General features: G+C 34.4%; 1 protein-coding gene across 2 annotated transcripts in view; it reads right to left on the reverse strand.

The window, feature by feature from the left end:
* Nucleotides 1–17,410, reverse strand: part of LOC128987356 (inactive pancreatic lipase-related protein 1-like) — an 86,647-nt gene extending 69,237 nt beyond the window's left edge. Inside the window, exons 1-3 of one of the 2 annotated variants that reach the window (XM_054408157.1) lie at nucleotides 17,283–17,410; nucleotides 11,292–11,443; nucleotides 1,835–1,957 (exon numbers count right to left, since the gene is read on the reverse strand). In XM_054408157.1, the coding sequence (XP_054264132.1) occupies nucleotides 1,835–1,957; nucleotides 11,292–11,443; nucleotides 17,283–17,376 (369 nt within the window). In that variant the 5' untranslated portion in view covers nucleotides 17,377–17,410. Of the gene's footprint in view, nucleotides 1–1,834; nucleotides 1,958–11,291; nucleotides 11,444–13,263; nucleotides 13,322–17,282 lie in introns of those variants that run through there. The other variant, XM_054408158.1, reaches the window with a different exon arrangement.
* Between the last annotated feature and the right edge of the window lie 2,820 nt (nucleotides 17,411–20,230).

Genomic DNA, 20,230 nt, shown 5'->3' on the forward strand with positions numbered 1-20,230 from the left:
ATATTTTGAAAGTAAACTTGATATAAAAATTCCAAGATTAATCCAGACACCAAATAACACTACTATTATAAAGGTCAATCGATTCCCTACGTAGAAAAATCAAAAGTTGTGTACTTTTATAAGTAGTAACATTTTTAAAAAATTGTTTGTTTACCTTACCGCAGCTGATTTTTGGTGATATGTGGTTTCCATGGCAAAACAAAATTGTTTGTTATTCGTTAAAATTAATGTGTAAATACGCAAATCAAGAAGCAAGATATTTATAAACATTATAATAGTAAGAAGAAACAAAAAGGGCGAAAAATAATAATAACTAAATAAAAAATGGCGCTGCCTAGCGGTGACACGAGTGGCTCTCGTAAGTCGGCCTCCGGGCCTGCAGCGGCCGTACGAGTAACGCTCGTAAGTCGGCGCCAATGGGTTAAAAATTGTAGCAGTAGTTGTAGCTAGCTACATTTTAAAAGTAGGGCCCACACTGACCCATTAACCTGCACACTCAGGGCAGAACATACGATTAACACAATAATCCACACCAACATGGCCCATGTTATTATAATTGGAATAACTTTATATTTCTGTTTATGTTTAGTTCAGTTTATGTACATTCTAATATAGTTGTTATTATTTTATGTTTTGGGAGATATGGTCTCTTTAGCCCTTCATTTAAAAATGGTTAAAAAAATCAAATAAAATTAAAAATGTCACCTAATTTGTTAATTTTTATTTCTGAAACAGTTTAATAGAAACCAAATTATAAACATACGTACAACATACACTTCTATTTGAAGCCAAATTATATATGAGTTATGAAATAATTTGTAAAAAACACATACAGACAGAGACGGTAAACTAGTCACGTAGAACCATGATGTATTGTGAAATGTGTTTGTCTTGACCTAAGGAATAATTTCATATGAAATGTTCCAGAGAGTTCCGGGACATCTTGTTTATATATATATACTAGCTGACCCGGCGAACTTCGTATCGCCTAAGTTATAGGTTTCCCCTAAGACAGACCGATGGAAAGAAAGTACCGTTACGTTTAATTTTCAAGATGATCTCGTTCGCATCGCTCAATCACGTCCTGGTTGAAGTTCGTTCGCTACGCTCACTCACCTTTGGGTTGGAGCTCGTTCGCTACGCTCACTCACCTTTAGGTTGGAGCTCGTTCGCTGCGCTCACTTGCCTTCAGGTTAGCTCGTTCGCTACGCTCACTCGCCTCCAGGTTGAAGTTCGTTCGCTACGCTCACTCACCTTTAGGTTGGAGCTCGTTCGCTGCGCTCACTTGCCTTCAGGTTAGCTCGTTCGCTACGCTCACTCACCTTTAGGTTGGAGCTCGTTCGCTGCGCTCACTTGCCTTCAGGCTATCTCGTTCGCTACGCTCACTCGCCTCCAGGTTGAAGTTCGTTCGCTACGCTCACTCACCTTTTGGTTGCAAATTAGCTGTTGTCATAAATGTAAAAGAAATAATAGTGCTGCACCCTGTTGGTAATCCTTGTAACTTTAATGCTTTTGAACATCATAGAACAGAACCAACTTGTTTAATTGAAACAGCTGTTAAGATTCATTAATTCCATTTCTCATTAGGTTAACATGGGAAACTCCAGAGCCACTGGGGCGGAGCCCTTTTAAGAATTTCGAAACGGGAAATAGTTTACTTTCTATTCGCATACCTACAGAATTTACACACCAAATTTCATAACGATCGGTGAAGTCGTTCCGGAGGAGTTTGCAGACAAACACTGTGACACGAGAATTTTATATATTAGAAGAAGATATAAATAAGATTCATGAAAATTAATGAGAAGGATGTTGATTTAAACAGAATCCTTACCTTCAGCCAGCTACTTAATCTGGTGTTGTCCACAAAGCCATGAATTATAAGTTTGCTTTCTTTTTTTGCATCAAAATTAGTCTTTAAAATATCATTATCTTGTCCAGCCCTCAAAATCTGTCCCTGTGAACAAAAACACTTAATTTATACGTTACATTTTATTTTTGGTATATTTTACCTACATACATGCTACAAAATACAAAATTCTCATTTCAGTATGTGATAATCTCTATATAGTATGGTACATAGTATGGATGGTCTTTTCAGAAATTGTTTTATAACATACTAGCTTAACCCGCCGCGTTGCTCACAAAGATTTAAGTTAAACCATTGACTCAAAGGTTAAACATATGTTAATACTTAAGTTAAAACGTAGACAAATAGAATTAATTTAGACCGGCAGCAGTACTGCGGTTAGCATATGTTCCGACGCCCACCACTAGGAGTGTCGTGTGCGCACATCGCTGCAGCGTCTGCTGGTAGCATACGGCTCCCGCGCTCCTTAACTGCAGTGGTGTGCGTTACTACACGGCACTCCTAGCGGTGGGCGCCGGAAGCTTCCTTTGACAGTCTGTATTAATTATATTTGTCTATGGTTAAACTAAGGGAGAACTTCTTCATTTTTAAAAAGCATTCTGTCCTTCCACCCGGAGCTTCATTCTGAAACCACCTACATAATTTTTTTGGCCAGAATACTATTCCCGCTACACGCTTAAACCTAATTTCCCGATAGTTCAGTCAGTTCTTCCATAACATTATTAAAAAATATAATGTGTCTTAAAAGTAACATTAAGTAACATAAAAATCTTTCACAATGTTTTATAGTTGTTCCCTCAAAGGCACTAAACAGTTGCAGGTCTACGTCTACAATGTTTTACCAAGCGGAATGTACACACATAAAAGTGGCTTATGTTTTTCAAAAGTGTAAACAGGATCAAAACCATGAATCTTCACACTTCTTGGGACTTTTGTTTTACGGGAACAAGATGGTTCTATTAGGCTTAGTCAAGCAGGCTACACAAAGAGTAAACAAAAAGAAAACTAACAACTATTAAGGTTTAACTGTTTTGCAACACCTGCTAGCTCCATGGTGGAAGGAAAAAACATAGGTGTGCTATTCATATTCTGACGTCACTCGGATTGCAAACAAAAGATCACCTGATTGTAAATGTCAAATTATCATGTACTTGTTTTTATTTGATTGTTATTGTTTTTATAATAATAAAAACAAAACAATAACAACCACATCAAAACAAATACATATACTTATTTGACAGTTACAATCAGGTGATCTTTTGTTTGCAATCCGAGTGACGTCAGAGTATGACGGGAATAGCACACCTATGTTTTTTCCTTCCACCATGTGCTAGCTCAAATAACGAGGGAAGGCAATTAATACATTTTAAAGGACCCTAAAAGAATGTTAAATAAAATTTCCATTTTATTCCATAGAAGACTTTTTTTACAAAAAATTAGTATACAAGTTCAATTTGAATTTCATAACAAATTCAAGGGAACGATTAAAATTTTCACTTTGTTTAGTAATACTTTTTGTTTGAGCGAATTTCTCTATAGGGAAGAAGCTATTACCGTAGGTCTCTTGGAAAGACCTAGGCCCGGGACCGATTTACTTTTTCATTTTGATGTGTCCAGAGGCCAAAAACACCATCCGTTCAAAACATTATAATATGTATATTTTTGTTGGAGTTTGGTAAAAACTTGAAGATATCATTATAGACGAAACATGTTGTGTAGTTTCATTAACTAAAAAGGAGGAGAAAGGGTACTTATGTTATTTTATATATTATTAGTTATTATCAGTGCCAGATTAACCACTAAGCCGATTAGGCCGCAGCCTAGGGCTGCAAGCAAAAGGGGGCCGCAGAGGGTTGAAAAAAAATTTTTTAGATAAAAAATCAATTTTTTAAAACATCAGTTTGCCGCGATTGCAGGTGACTATAATGAGGTCTCCGTGATTGTGGACCAAGGGAGATGTTCACGATTTTGCTGCGGCCGCGGGTGACGGTGATTATGTCCCCGTGATTGCGGCCCGCGGGACACGTTAACGATTTAGCCGAAGCCGCGGGTGACGGTGATGTGTCCTCATGATCGCAGCCCGCGGGAGACATTCACGATTTAGCCACTGCCGTGAGTCTCGATGATGTCCCCATGAATGCGGCCCGCGGTAGGTGTTCAATATTTCACCACGGTTGCGGTTGTCGATGATAATTTCTACCACAGCGGGAGGCTGCTCAAGTAATTTGGCCTAGGGCTGCAAGTACCCTAAATCCAGCACTGGTTATTATGTATATACTAGCTGTACCCGCGGGCTTTGCCCCGCTTAACTTCATAAGTATTCGCATGGCTCAATCACGTCCTGGTTGAAGTTCGTTCGCTACGCTCACTCACCTTCAGGTTGGAAATCGTTCGCTGCGCTCACTTGCTTTCGGGTTAGCTCGTTCGCTACGCTTACTCGCCTCCAGGTTGATGTTCGTTCGCTACGCTCACTCACCATTTGGTTGCAAATTAACTTATGTCATAAATTAAAAAAAAGTCATCTCTTTTATTGTTCATAATACTTTGATAAAGATTTTTATGTTTTAATATTTAACATTGGAGAATTTAAACGTTGTTGAGTGCACAGGTGTGCTGCGATTGGGGTTTAATACATTTGGACTTATTAAAAAGTAAAATAGTTTTCTGTGCTGCACTCTGTAGAAACACTGTGGCACTATTTCAAATCATGACTAATGCTAATACAGAATGTTGTGATTATTCAAACCTACAAAACAGTTGGTGAAAGTAAACATCTGCTTTTAAATTATATTCATTTGTAAACATTGTGGATCAAAAAGTCTGACATTGGCCCACTTAAAACCCTCTAGGGCAGAGCCCTTTTGACGGATCTGCACCAAACTTCACTCGAACCATCCTTGAAAGATGCTTAACAATGCCTGAAAGTTTTATTACAATCTGTCTAGCGGTTTCGGAGTCCATAACGTATATACACACATACACACACACATACATACATACATAGTTCCTCTTTTATAGATATAGATATATATATATATACGGTATGTGTACGTGAACACGATAAATCGAGTAATTTTTGTCCGAGTAATGAATGTAGTTGAATGAACTTGGATGAGATTGCGAACCAGCATGATCGGACCATGGGAACGGGGTTTTACGGAGGGTTTTATGGGGAAAATGGGTTTTTCTCATTTTTTACCTTCAAAACACAAAATTTCCCAATTTCTCTCTAGACAATTTTTAAGAGCTTAAAAAACAAATAATTTAGTATGTTTAAGTTTTTTTGTACGCATATTGGTTACGAAGAAGGTTAAAAAAAATGTAAATTTAAAATCCACATGTTATTCTTATGGAAAATATTGTAAACTGTTGTAGTTTGCTTGTTTATGGATATATTTTAATCAACCTAGGTAAATTTATTTATTTTATACTAAGCTATTAATATCCTGCTAAAAAACACACTTTATTACCCTCCCTGAAGCAGCAAACCTAGTAACTCATTAAACCTAATGTTATTTAAATAGAATGAATTCAAAATCAAGTGAGGCAAATGTAAATTCGTATAGACTGCAGGTTTACTGCGGCGGGGTATTTTTTATTTATTTCAGCCTGAAAACTAAATGTATATATTTTTTTTATTAACGTCTCATTTATTATAATTAGAATAATTTTATATTTCTGTTTATGTTCAGTTGGAAATTATTTACTTTTGAAACTATTTTGTTAGCAGTAAATCTGATTCTAAGAACTTTGTAATAGTTGTATATTATGTATTTTTTATAGCCTACTAGCAGTTACCCGCGTTGCTGCGCTTAACAACTATTATTTTAAATGGTAATTTGTTCTTTACAATAAATAATAAAAGTGTATACCAAAAATAAAAATAATTGTAATTGCTTAAATTCAGAGGATAATTCAGATGAAATCATCAGTACTTACCACTGATAATTTTTGCTTCAATCAATTTTGGTGTAATTTTTTAAATCGTCAGTCTGGTAACGTTGCACAGCTTCGGTGGATTTAAGTTTCACATTAGTATTATTGGAGTTCCTTCTTTTAATGACAGTAATGTGGTGGGTTAATGACAAATTGAGACGCATTTGAATACCTGAGATAGCACGCACGATTATTATTCACTAAATAATTTATAGTCCAGGAGCTGAGGGGGTTTGAGCATGCATGAAAGTAGTACGCAATGTTATTGCTGATTATTGTAATATGGACTGTGGTGATCAAAATTACGTATGTCGCCTATTTCAAAAAAGGTTGATAAGGGGGGGGGAGGGGGCAAACATCGGTTTGCGCTATGCGTTAAAACGCTGATATTACAAAAACGGTTAAAGATAGAACATTGGTTAAAACGTCGTTGTAATTCTTAACATGTGGACTACAATAATGGTTATTGGGTCCGAGGTCATATCTCTGTAAATAAACAAGTTATTGTATAAAATATGTAAAAATGGACTTTTCGTGTAGTTTTTTTTTACCGAAAGTAGAATTAATTTGTGAGTGTTGCAAAGAAGTATATCAAATATCTTTCTATAGACATATTTGCTGATATTGTTGGATATTTGCTGATAGTTGTAATATGGACTGTGGGGATAAAAGATATGCATGTCGCCTACTTTTCAGGTGGTCGAGAACTTGGGGGGAGGGGGCAAAGATGGCGGAACGCGCTATGCATTGAAACGACTGTAGCTCGATAACGGTACGAGATGGGACATCGGTTAAAACATAGTTTTAATCCAAAAAAATATGGTCAATAGGAAAGGTTTTAGGGTAAAAAGTTGCATCTTAACTACTAAAAAAGTTATAACGATAATAAGTTTAACAAAATCTACATTATACAGCTATTTTCTTCAAAAAACACATGGATTGTTGATAAATAATAGTGTATTACTTAATTACTCAGCTAAATATTAACTAGATGCATTTTCTTATAAGAAAAAAAAATATTATTACGAATACATTTGGTTTAAAATGTAAAACATGGCCTCCAAACGCCTTCGGGTTCGTCCGATAGGTTGCGTCATAATTGCTGCTCAGTGCTTCTGATATCGGCACAACTGTTAATCCCCCCAAAGATCATTGCCTTCCAACTCAGTGATATCGGGGTTGTGAAAGTATTTGTACAGTTTAAGACTACTGACATTTATTGTGTTTTATTCATACAAATAATATTCTTTTATAACTTAATAGTTATTTAAATATTTAAAATTTCAATACATTTTATTTTAAGTTGCTTACGGTTTTTTAAAATTGTGTATGGCTGGTTTTTATATACATTTGTTCTTAGTGACTAGTGGATTAGGCAATTTTTAAGTAAAATTTCACCAACTTACAAAAGTTACGTACCTATTTCAATTCAACAAATAATATGAACAACCAGTGTAATTGTTATGGATAGAATCAAGAAATTTACCGTATTTTTTTATTATAAGGTATTTACTTTTGTAGTTATGTTTTTATTTCATATAACTGTATTTAATAGAATCTGTTACATAATCATATTGTAATATCCTATAAAATTATAATTAAAATTGGATTTGTAGTGGTAGTCTGTATTATGCATTTGATTGCGGCGAAATCCCAAGTATTATACGTAGTTTGGAGGCCGCGTTTTTCATTTTAAACCATATGTATTCGTAATATTTTTTTTTTCTTATAAGAAAATGCATCTGGTTAATATTTAGTCAAGTAATTAAGTAATTACACTATTATTTATCAACAATCCATATGATTTTTGAAGAAAATAGCTGTATAATGTAGATTTTGTTAAACTTATTATTGTTATAACTTTTTTATTAATTAAGATACAACTTTTTACCCTACAACCTTTTCTATTGGCCATACTTTTATGGCCCATCTCGTACCGTTATTGAGCTACAGTCGTTTCAATGCATAGCACGTTCCGCCATCTTTGCCCCCCTCCCCCCAAGTTCTCGACCACCTGAAAGTAGGCGACATGCATATTTTTTATCCCCACAGTCCATATTACAACTAGCCTATAAGCAAAGATATTTGATCTTTGCGACACTCACAAATTAATTCTAGTTTCGGTAAAAAAAACTACACGAAAAGTCCATTTTTACATATTTTATAAAATAACTTGTTTATTTATAGAGATACGACCTCGGAGCCAATAACCATTATTGCAGTCCACATTTTTAGAATTACAACAACGTTTTAACCGATGTTCTATCTTTTACCGTTTTCGAAATATCAGCATTTAACGCATAGCGCAAAGCGCCATGTTTGCCCCCTTCCCCAATACCTTATCGACCACTTTTGAAATAGGCGACATACGTAATTTTAATCACCACAGTCCATATTACAATAATCAGCAATAACATTGCGTACTACTGTACTTTCATGCATGCTCAAACCCCCTCAGCTCCTGGACTATTATGTTAGATAGTGTGGGTATAGAAGAAAAGATAAAAATAATAGGGCATTGCCATCCCTTTTATTATTTATAATATTTTGTTAAGGTTTTTATGTTTAAATATTTAACATTGGGGAATTTAAACGTTGTTGAGTGCACAGGTGTGCTGTGATTGGGGTATATTTGGACTTATCCAAAAGTAAAATAGTTCTCTGTGCTGCATTCTGTGGAAACAGTGTGGCACTATTTCAAATCATGACTAATACAGCATGTTGTGATTATTTAAACTTACAAAACAGTTGCCGGGTAACAGCTAGTTATATTTATTTGTAAACATTGTAGTTCAAAAAGTCTGACATTGGCCCACTTTAAACCCTCTGGGGCGGAGCCCTTTTGACGGATCTGCACCAAACTTCACGCAAACCATCCTTGAATAATGTATTAATAATGTATAATAATGTATAATGTATTCAAAATATTCAGGAAACCAACATGCACTGACCAGACCATTAACTATGAATTCCATCATCCTTACTCACAAAAACTAGCTGCGTACAACAGTTTTGTCCACCGTTTGCTCACTATTCCAATGAATGAACAGGATTATAATGAAGAATTAAATACAATAAAATACATAGCTGTAGCAAATGGTTATCCAAGCATTATTATTGATAAACTCATCTTCAAACATAAAAATAAAACAGGAACTAAAAAACAGAAAAACTACATCTCTGCAAAATATGGCACCTTCATGAGTAACAAATTTAAAAATCTTATGACAAAAAACAATATTACAGTTTCCTTCAGAACAGAGAACAAACTTGGCACATTGTTAAAAGAGCGCAGTCCTTCATTGACGCAACCCTTGGACAGATCCGGCGTATACAAGATCAATTGTACCGATTGTACTAAATTTTACATCGGCCAGACGGCACGCTCCTTTACTAAACGTTTCAAGGAACATCTCCCAAAAGCGTCAACAGTACACCAGACATCATCTTTTGCAGAACATTTAATTTCTCAAGGCCATAATTATACCAGCATTAGTAACAACATGAATATTTTACATTTCTCTAAAGACAGATTTAAATTAAACACCTTAGAAGAGTTTGAGATTTATAAGGCAGTAACATCCGACCACGAAAATGTGTTAAACGACCAACAAACGTTTTCGTCAAATTTTATATATGACACTGCCATAAGGATACTGGAGAGTGGAAGTGTGTTAGACAGGACTAGGACCTAACCTGAAATGATAAGATAACGGACGTACACCACTGCAATGACCACCCGCAGTCTGGACTTAAACTCCGTCGGGTTAGCTTCGTCTGTTGTCGTAACTGATCAGTAAATGTTTCGTGTCCGTAACGTGTTTTGTGTCGTGTGTAAATGTTTATTTATTTTTACTTGTTAAATATGACGCTCTTCATATGAAGAAAGAAGAAGTCCTTGTACCGCCTGATGATGACTCCACATAGGAGTCGAAACTAGTTGCAACTGCAATTAAATGGATTGCTTAATAGCAGGTATTTAAACCTTTTTAATATTATTTGGCAATCCGGAGGCTACATCCACAATGAACTTGAATAATGCTTAATGCCTGAAAGTGTCATTTCAATCTGTTGAGCGGTTTCGGAGTCCATAAGGTACATATACATATATACATACATACATAGTTCCTCTTTTATAGATATAGATAGATATTTGACTCTATTCGATACATGTTCTCTGTGTATCACGAATAAAGAATGATTTGAACACAAATACAGAGGGTTTTTGCACATTCTACTACTTATCTTTTAATTTATCATTGACTTTGTATCTAGTGCAAAAAACTACACTACATTTCACATCCTATTTTAAAGTCTGAGGATTTTATGCTTGGTAGTCTACACCTGAGTAGGACGTTGACAAAATATTTAATCTTATTTTAACTTCTTTTTTGCACTTCACTAATTTTAATATAAGTTTTGATTTAATGGTGGTGTTTTGCTACACAGTTACTAAAATTAAACCAAAGAGATTACAGTAGGCCTACCATAAAACTAAAAAACACCAATTTATTATTTATATACTCAAGCTGGGTAAGTATATATGTCCAAAACTCAAATTGAATATATTAATATAGTCCATAGGTGTACGCAGTTTACTTTTTCAATCCAATAATTTATCATAGGTTCTCTGCAAAACTGTACCCAAACCAATTTTTTCTTCTCTTCCGTGTGTCCTCTCCCCCTCCCCGTTGTGAATAACGGGTATAGCAACTAGTTGCTTTCATAAAATAATAAATTAAGTTAAACTAAAATGTAACTTGACATATCATTGACTACTAATACAAGGTTTACCGGGTCAGCTAGTTTTTATAAATAGTTGACAGATAAAAATAATAGAGTTTGTGCATTTCTTCGTGAAGTCTGGGTGTGAGGGGCTGTAGTGGCAAGTGGGGAGCCGAGCACGAGAGGGGAAGTTGACGTCGTCGTCCTATTCTGCTACTAGTCTGACTTCGGATTCGGACCGCGGTGTGGAGGCGGTTCCGGTTGCTCGCACAACAGTTGTGTGATGAGTATTTTCAATAAATATCTAATTGTTTGCCTAATTTCTGTAAGAGGAATATGAAAATGTTTATGAAGGGAGGATAGCATATTTTAAAAATTTCTCTATATTAACATTTAGAGTACCGTACCTACGCTATTTTTAATACTCCAAAAATTACTCGTTAATGAGCCAGAGATTTGTTGTGGACAAAAACAAGTACAAATAATGCATTACTATCATACAAAACTATGGCTTAAAAGTGCCTAAAAAAATTGTATTTTCACACCACTGTAAACTTATAAAATAAACTAAGTTTTAAGAAACGAACTGGCATCCCAAATGTTTTTGTAAAAGAGTGTATCCGCGATGTTGCTCGGGCAGGGTGAGACCGCAGACTGATTTTCGGCATACCCCCACCCCTAAAAAACCGGTTCAGAGCCACTCTAACCAACTACCCCCAGACTTCACCAAGAAACGCACGAGCTCTATATATGAACCTACTTCAAGTGTGTTGTTCCTGGTATACAGTATAAACCTGGTGTCAATGATTTCCCTTGCTAGTGGAAAGAGATTTAGAGGTCTCAGCCTGGGATTGTACCATTCAGGGCTAAGGTCCAGGCAGCCCAGCTCTCCATAGCATTTGGATCCTCTTACTGTAACATTACATACATCATCAATTTTTAAACTTTTGCTACCTTTTGAACATTAAAAACTACAAATTCCTTTAATATAACATAATGATAACACCTACATTTGTTAAACTCCTATAGAGTACAGTACAAAACTCCATAAGAAAAAAACAGAATCACGATTCCAAACATTTGAAATTTTAGATACAGCTTGGAATCCAAAAGAAAAACTTTGCCTTGAAGAAAAGGATTAAAGTAAAAGGAACTTTTGTAGCCATTGTAAGATATGAAGTAAGTCTTGGAGAGGGTTTGATGAAAGATAATGTGGTCGGCTAATATTAATATAGCCTATTGTTTGTGATTTTTTCATATCGGTATAGATAGATTTATATTTTAGATGTTTAAAGGACACAAGTTTTGAATGACTTACTGTGATAAGTGGAAAGATATGCCACACTGTTGAATAACAATACATATTTTCAAAAATATACTAATTTTTAGAAAAATTTGAAAAGCGCAAGGTTTGATGATGTTGTTAAATACAAAATATTTAGGAATTTAGTATTTTAAAATTAACATTTATTGAAGTTTATATAAATTAAATGTTAATTACATATTCAAAATGGTTGTAATTATATATTTTAATTGTTTATACGAATATTATTTATTATATTGTAAACATCAATGATAATCTTGATTTTTCAAAATATTAATCAAAACTTACATAATTGGCATGACACTAAATTTAATAAGAATACAACTATACAAAAACAGCTTGTAAAATCCATACTAATTTACCAATCAAAAAAACAAACAAACAAACAAACTGTGTCTGGTCAAATGTTGACAGTACATTATATATCCAGTGGTGTGTTAATCACGAACATTAGGTTTCCCTCACATCATTAGTGGTTTTAGATATAGTATGAAATTGGAACCTCTAGCCAAAATAAAAACAATAATTATCACCAGACATAGTAGCCATGATGAAATAGGCCCAAATAATCTTCCTTATTCAATAATATGCAGGGAGGATAGTGTGTGACTATACTTAACTTCGATCCATGGAGACACAAATCCAACCCAAATTGATTTTTTTAAATATTTTTTGTGTTTTGTGTATGTTTGTGGTGTCAGTTAAAATATTGTTTTAATACACAACTAGTGGCTTGGAGGGACATAAGTCCCTAAAAACCTCAAATGGAAAAGAAATTATTGTAATATTTAAACAAACTCAGAATCAAATTATATATGTGTCAGGATATATATCCCAGTACAACATATCTTTTGTGTAAAAAAAAACAAACAAAAACAGTTTGTTATATTTAAATAAAGAATTTTAATGATTCCAGAGGTTTAACTACTAAAGAATAAATATTGGTTTATTAAGGTAGCTTTTGGTTTTTTGGTTAATGCTGATAAAAAGGCTTCCACGATTGAAATACAATATTGGAAATTGTCTTCGTCAAAAATAAGAAAAGGCAAAAAATGGTTTGTTGACATAAACTTAGTTCTTGGTCAAAACCGCTAAATTACCACCCCTACCCTACCCAGTTATTATTTCTAAGTCTATGGTCATTTTGTAAAGGTTTAACAAAATTAGTCTTAAGTAAATGCATCCCATTGACAGAACTTAACCCTAAATTTGTTTCTGATGAACATGAAAAAAAAAACCACTATTATTAACTATAATAGTGGTTTAATAGCTATTTACCTTACAAGTGTAGTAAGAGCGTTTTTACATCACGCAGGTGAAGGTTGTGCAACGAGCGGAAGCGAGTTGCATAATTTACCTAAGTGATGTAAACACGCTCTTGCGTAACGTGTAACGTACAAGATTTTACCTGACCCGACAATATACAGGAGGTTACGAACAATATTAATCATTATCCATTTCACTCATCTTCTAACAGTAACGTTCATTTACAAACAAAAGCTAGGTTAGGAAAATTCTTCAAAACATAACAATAATATTTAAGCACACAGCTGATTTCTAGCGTTGAACGTCGTTGGCTCCATAGAGGTATAATTTTTACGTTATCCACTCAATGTTATTTAAATGGGTTTCATTACATCACCGAGTGAGTTTTTTGATACTTTACATCACTCGAGAAGTAAGGAAGTTGAATACATCACGCTTAGGATAGGGAAGTTTAACATGGCGGGTTAGGTAAAAACCTTATTCTTGCAATCCGATTGTTGTCTTCACAACTAGTTTCAACCTGCTAGGAGGTCATCATCAGGTGAGTACAAGTTATTAGCCTAGAGTAAGTATATGTGGTGGTAATCCTCCTTAAGGTGCGATTGATTTACATATTCTACAAAATACCCCCGCCGCAGCAAACCTGCAGACTAAGCGAATTTCCATTGACCTGATTGGATTTACACTAAAATGCCTCCATAAAAATAGCACATTTATTTTCTATTTAAATAGAATTAGTTTAACAAGTACCTTAGGTTTGCTGCAACAGGGAGGGTAAAAAAGATTTTTTTATAAAATGATAATAGTTTAGTAAGAAATAAAAGTATTTTCAAAATCGATCAAAATATGTTCATAAACAAGCAAACTACAACAGTTGACTTATTCTCCATAAGAATAACATGGGAATTTTAAAATTACAATTTTTTTTAATTTTCTCCGTAACAATTAGGCGCATAATAACGCTTCAATATACTAAATTATTTGTTTTTTTAAGCTCTACAAAGTGGTTTAAAAAGAAATTGTGAAATTTTGTGTTTTTAGCGGCAAAAATGGGAAAAACCTATTTTTACCCCATAAAACCCCCCATAAACCCCCGTTCCCATAGTCCGATCATGCTGGTTCGCGAACTCATTCAAGTTTATCCCGCCTTACACCTTCAAACCAAATTTTATCAAAATCGGACAAAAATTACTCAAGTTATCGTGCGGATGGACACATATATATCTAATATATAAAATTCTCGTGTCACAGTGTTTGTCTGCAAACTCCTCCGGAACGACTTCACCGATCGTAATGAAATTTGGTGTGTAAATTCTGTAGGTATGCGAATCGGACTTAAACTATTTCCCGTTTCGAAATTCTTAAAAGGGCTCCGCCCCAGTGGCTCTGGAGTTTCCCATGTTAACCTTATGAGAAATGGAATTAATGAATCTTAACAGCTGTTTCAATTAAACAAGTTGGTTCTGTTCTATGATGTTCAATAGCATTAAAGTTACAAGGATTACCAACAGGGTGCAGCACTATTATTTCTTTTACATTTATGACAACAGCTAATTTGCAACCAAAAGGTGAGTGAGCGTAGCGAACGAACTTCAACCTGGAGGCGAGTGAGCGTAGCGAACGAGTTAACCTGGAGGCGAGTTAGCGTAGCGAACGAGCTCCAACCTAAAGGCAAGTAAGCGCAGCGAACGAACTTCAACCAGGACGTGATTGAGCGATGCGAACGAGATCATCTTGAAAATTAAACGTAACGGTACTTTCTTTCCATCGGTCTGTCTTAGGGGAAACCTATAACTTAGGCGATACGAAGTTCGCCGGGTCAGCTAGTATATATATATATATATAATGTTCAAAATTAACAGTTTAAATTATTTAGCTAATAAAACTCATGTTCTTTTCATTTAATTTATTTTGAAACCAATAAACCAGCTGACCAAATTATTATTAAATTAGACTGAATCATTGTTCCATTGCATACTAAATATTCATTCAGCTTAAAATATTATACTATAACAAAACTATTTAACATTTATATATATATATATATAGATATATACAAATTTGAACGAATGGTGTTTTTGGCCTCTGGGGACATCAAAATGAAAAAGTAAATCGGTCCCGGGCTTAGGTCTTACCATGAGACCTACGGTAATAGCTACTTCCCTATAGGGAAATTCGCTAAAAAGGGCCTAACGTTTAATTACTAACTATTTTGCGACTGGTTAGGGTTCTATTACCCAGTTATCGAAACTAATCACGGCATAAATACTTTTTGTTAGTTTTAAGAAACGGAAATTACCTCTATGTTCTACTGTTATATATAGGTGCACTTTCTTTTCTACCGTGCATGATAGGCTATATTATTTGAACCTTTTTTGCTTGGAGCAATTAACAAAGTACTTAAGTACTTAATGAACAAATACCTGTACAAACCTACTTCGTGTTTATTCCCAAATTGTTTTCTAAGAGTAACCGTTGAGGTTATTTCACTTCTTACAAAATATTGATTAAACACTACAATAAATCTCAAATATAAATGTTAGTAAATTTACAAAAAAGTGTGGAATAAATCTTTAACATATGTTTTGAAATCAAAACAAAGAAGATCTTCGTTTTATCTTGAATCGTTTCTTTAATCTTGAAAACAATTTATTTCAACTTTGACATAACTAAAAAGTCTTGATTATTAAGGGTAACGTTATCCCTTTATATAATTGGTTTTATATAGTATACATTACATTGCAGAATTGACTGGCAAATGAGTAAACCAAATGTAAGCTTACTTGCTTAATGATAAATCACGATCAGCTGTATTGAAGTAAACAAAAATCAGCAGTAAATGGATTCTAATGCTATTCTAATGGAGAACATTTTACGTTATATCTAATTATGTGTTAAAATTTGGGGGATTTCACTATTTTTCCCGCCGTCACGGGATAGAGACCTTTAATTTGAGCCCTCTGCCGTCATTATAGGACTTCCCAGTCGCCCACAATTTTGACGCAAAGAATCGGCTTACGTAATTAATATATAGATAGATAGAAGATTAGATTGTGTTTTTACCACCACTAATTAAAATAGCAGGGTTAATGTTGACAATTTATTCTTGTTGGGTACTGTAGTGACTTTTACTTTCCCTCCCCAAACCATAGTACATGTAGAAAGTATTGTTTTTGTCAACATTTCGGAGTTTGAGTTTTGAGTGGATATATCCGTTTTGGGTCCCCCTGGACTGGACCCAAAAAAGTGGTTTTCAAAGTGATGTCTGTGTGTGTGTCTGTAGTGTGGATGTGTACAGAGCTATATACCACACCTGTAGTCCGATTTTGATGAAATTTGGTATGTAAGTACTAACTTTGACTAATAATACAACAACTTCTGTATCCAATAGTCAATGGTACTAATCCATGGTATCTCTAAGTGTTTCATTTTTAATATTTTTATTGTTAATGGAAGTTTTCCATGAAACCCCGTAAAATAACAAAAAATCAGATTTTTTCGAAAATGGCCCAAATGATTTTGTTAAAAATGTAGTAAGTTATAGTCCTTTAAATTCTAAACGAAATGGTACAAACCCCATTCCCGTAAAAATTACGGTTCTAAAGTTATTGTAACTTATGTTATTTTCCCATAAAAACCCCATAGCATAACAAAAATCTGATTTAAAAAGAAGAGAGATTAGATTAAAATTAGAATATTGTCCTTTAAATTTTGAACAAAATGGTACGAATCCCATATCCGTAAAAATTGTGGTTAAAAAGTTTTCCTAACTTATGTAATTTTCCCATAAAAACCCCCATAAAATTAAAAAAATCGGATTTTTGAAAAAAATCCGGTTTTGATTAAAATTAATGTGTTATGGTCCTTATAATAAAAAAAAAAATAGTGCAACCATTGCTGGAACAATTACGGCTCAAAAGTTATTGCAACTTTTGTGATTTTTACCTATAAAATATCATAGTTACCTCCACCGCTTACTCATGACAAAAGTTGTTGACAAGTTTATGGGAGAAAATATGTGTCGAATTGCTGATACTGTTTATTGTTATTGTGGTTCGTTTTGAAATTTTTGGGAGTCAGTTTTCTTATTTTATATGCATATCTTATATGCTCATCTTATTATTTACATGCTATTATAAGTGAGTGTTTATAAATACTTACATGGACAGAAACATCTGTATGAAACCACATTACCAGTCAATACAATCAGACTTAACAAAGTTAAACTGACGATATGCTTGAGATCTGTAATCATTCTGTTGAGAAGAACGCAACGTGATTAGAGGCTGAAAACAGTTATCATTTGATTTCAAGCTGAAAAATTGTATAAACAGGTGCACAACGCTCGGGAATTGCAGCCCTTTAAAATGCGTCAGCAGTGCTTAAGTGTTCTTAGCATGACTATAGACCTTTTCTCCGTGTAGGAAAAATTACTAGGATATTTTTTTCTTAAAACATTCACATCAGTGTATTTATGTAAGCTATACAAATGCCCTGATATAAAATTGTGAACTTAATAACTGTAAATGTCTGGTTTTGTGGTAGTCTCTTCTCTACTCACAATTATTATTCTCTTACCTCAGAAATACTTAACTTTGTTATCCTAATAAACCAGATATAATAGTTTTTTCTCAATATCTCGTCTAGGAAGCAATCCTCATGCTTTACATCAACACCGCCAAAAAACTTGAGAAAAAACCTCATACAACCAACAACAAATATATTTTGGCTACAAAACCAATAGTAACAAAATAATACATAACAAGAGGTTCTACCCGCGAATTCACGGGTGTACAGAAACCACCATTAAATTAATTTGATCAAATTTGCCTTTATATTTTCATTTAAAAGGCCCAAGTTCGAGAAATTGTCATCTGAAAGCATGTTAAAAGCAGTGGAACCTTCATACCTTATAAGGTGGCCGAGGTGGGTACGGTTGTACCTGAACTCGCCGCTCTCGACTTTCACGACGTCTTCAAAACTTTACTTAAACACTTTTCAATAAACTGGCTACCTATTAAAGATCCGTGACAACCTCTTGGAACAAACAACATATATGGTTTGTTAATCTCATATTCATACTGTTTCGAACATTTTTAATCACTCACTTCTATCAAACAGCTAGAAATAGCTTCAGAGTCCATTCCAAGGCCGTAGCCAGGACAAACTTTTGGGGGGGGTCATGTCGGTTTTAGGACCTTGACAAGAGGGTGGCCAAAGCAGGGGGTCTGGGGGTCCCCCCCAGGAAAATTTGGAATTTTCAAAGCCATTTGGTGGCTTTCTAAAGCCATTTTTAACACCTAAAACCGTGCCCAATTGTCCATATAAACTCCCATTTCACCTGTTGTTTGTCATGAGCAAATAGACATTTAAAAAATTAAACAATGACGGTTGCATTCATGAATTTTAAAACACACTGTAGACTACGGCCATCCCTCCTAAAAGCCATTGGGTGACTTTCTACAGCCAGTTTTAACGTCTAGTAGAACTGTGTGCAAAACCTCCCATTTCCCCATTTATAACCTTAACCTAGACGGCGGCGCCAGTACGTGTTGGTTGGTGTCTTGCCGCCTGCACCCTGTACCTAGTGCCCCCTAGCCTATGAGTTAATATGCTATATTCTGGTTCGCACCGCACGCACACACTACAGTCACGCAGCGCACGGCAAAGACTAGGGAGTAAGGCAGTAACCTACTGCATCCATGTGATATTTATACTTGTGCATTTTTGTATCTTGTATTTTAATTAAAAAATCTAAAATATTAGTATGCATGCAATGCACAACGTTGTTATGTTGTTGGATCCTCTGTTATGATTTAAATTTTATAATTTAATTTTAAACCCAGTATTAATGTTTACTACTAAATTTCGGGATTTCGGGGGGGGTTTTGACCCCCTAACCCCCCCCCCCTGGCTACGGCCTTGGTCCATTCACCACACCTCATTAATAAAATAAGTAAACAAAAATGTAAACAAACAAACTATACTGTCAATTGCATTGACCAGCTGTTGTTCACTAAATTAATCGAATAACGTTAACTTCCATATCATGCATGACCTTTGGAAATCAGCCTGTGGGGCAGATCCCTTAGGGAGTTCGTCCACATCAATACTTTTCAGCAAATCTACACACTCTAAGCTTCATTTTGATATGCTATATGCCTATATTTTTATTCGGTAAATGGCCTTAACCGTTTACATAAAATTTGATTGTATCACTTTAATAATATAATAGATTACAGGACAGCACCCAATTACAAAACTGTGGGGCTGCACGTTAATAAGCCTAAGCCTGCTAAAGCATATCAGATTTATAAATGTATGTATACATTGGGACAATAGCTATCCTTGCTATCATTAAGCTTGAAATAAATACATTCACCTTAAACTCAGCTTAAAATACGCACATCACCAAGTAGTTATATGTTAAGTTTTTTTGATTAATGTAATTATATAAACTTATCTCTATGTCTATTTCATGTATATTGCAGTGAAATCATTAACATATAATGTTTTTGTATAATGTAGTAAGTTAGACAAATTTTTAAATTGACGCTATTCTATGTACACATTTATGAAAAATGAATAAAGTTATTTTGAATTTTGAATCTTGAATCTAGTACGAAGCACCTATGAGCCATGAATTCCAGCAACACCAGCAGTTCCAGTTCAGTTTCAGTAACACTAGCTGTCTTAAAAAAGCATTAGGAACCGCAAAAATATCCTTGACTTTTTACTGTTTTCTTTTGCCCTTTTTCTATTATACTAGGCTGATGTAAACAATCCCAAATTCAAATTTATTACTGTAAGTCAAAAATATAAATACCTATAAAAGGCCTAGTAACAGAAATATGTCAAATATTCCTTAACGCCTTCACGAGGACAGTTGACGCAAACCCCATGAATATAAACATGAATACAACAATGTTTTAGTTGAAATGTATATTTACAAGACCTGTACTGCACTGTGAGGTGAGCATCACTATCTTAAAGTAACGATAATGAATGAATGATAATGATGATGAACAGTTATACCAAGTTAACAACCATATAAATTCAGAATTCGTTGGTGTTTGGAACAAGTTTCTGGTATTGGTACTAAATGAAGA

Source organism: Macrosteles quadrilineatus, unplaced genomic scaffold (genome assembly GCF_028750875.1).
Source record: "Macrosteles quadrilineatus isolate MER2022 unplaced genomic scaffold, UCM_ALF_1.0 Scaffold_2__2_contigs__length_208266976, whole genome shotgun sequence".
NCBI classification, from domain to species: Eukaryota; Metazoa; Arthropoda; class Insecta; order Hemiptera; family Cicadellidae; genus Macrosteles; species Macrosteles quadrilineatus.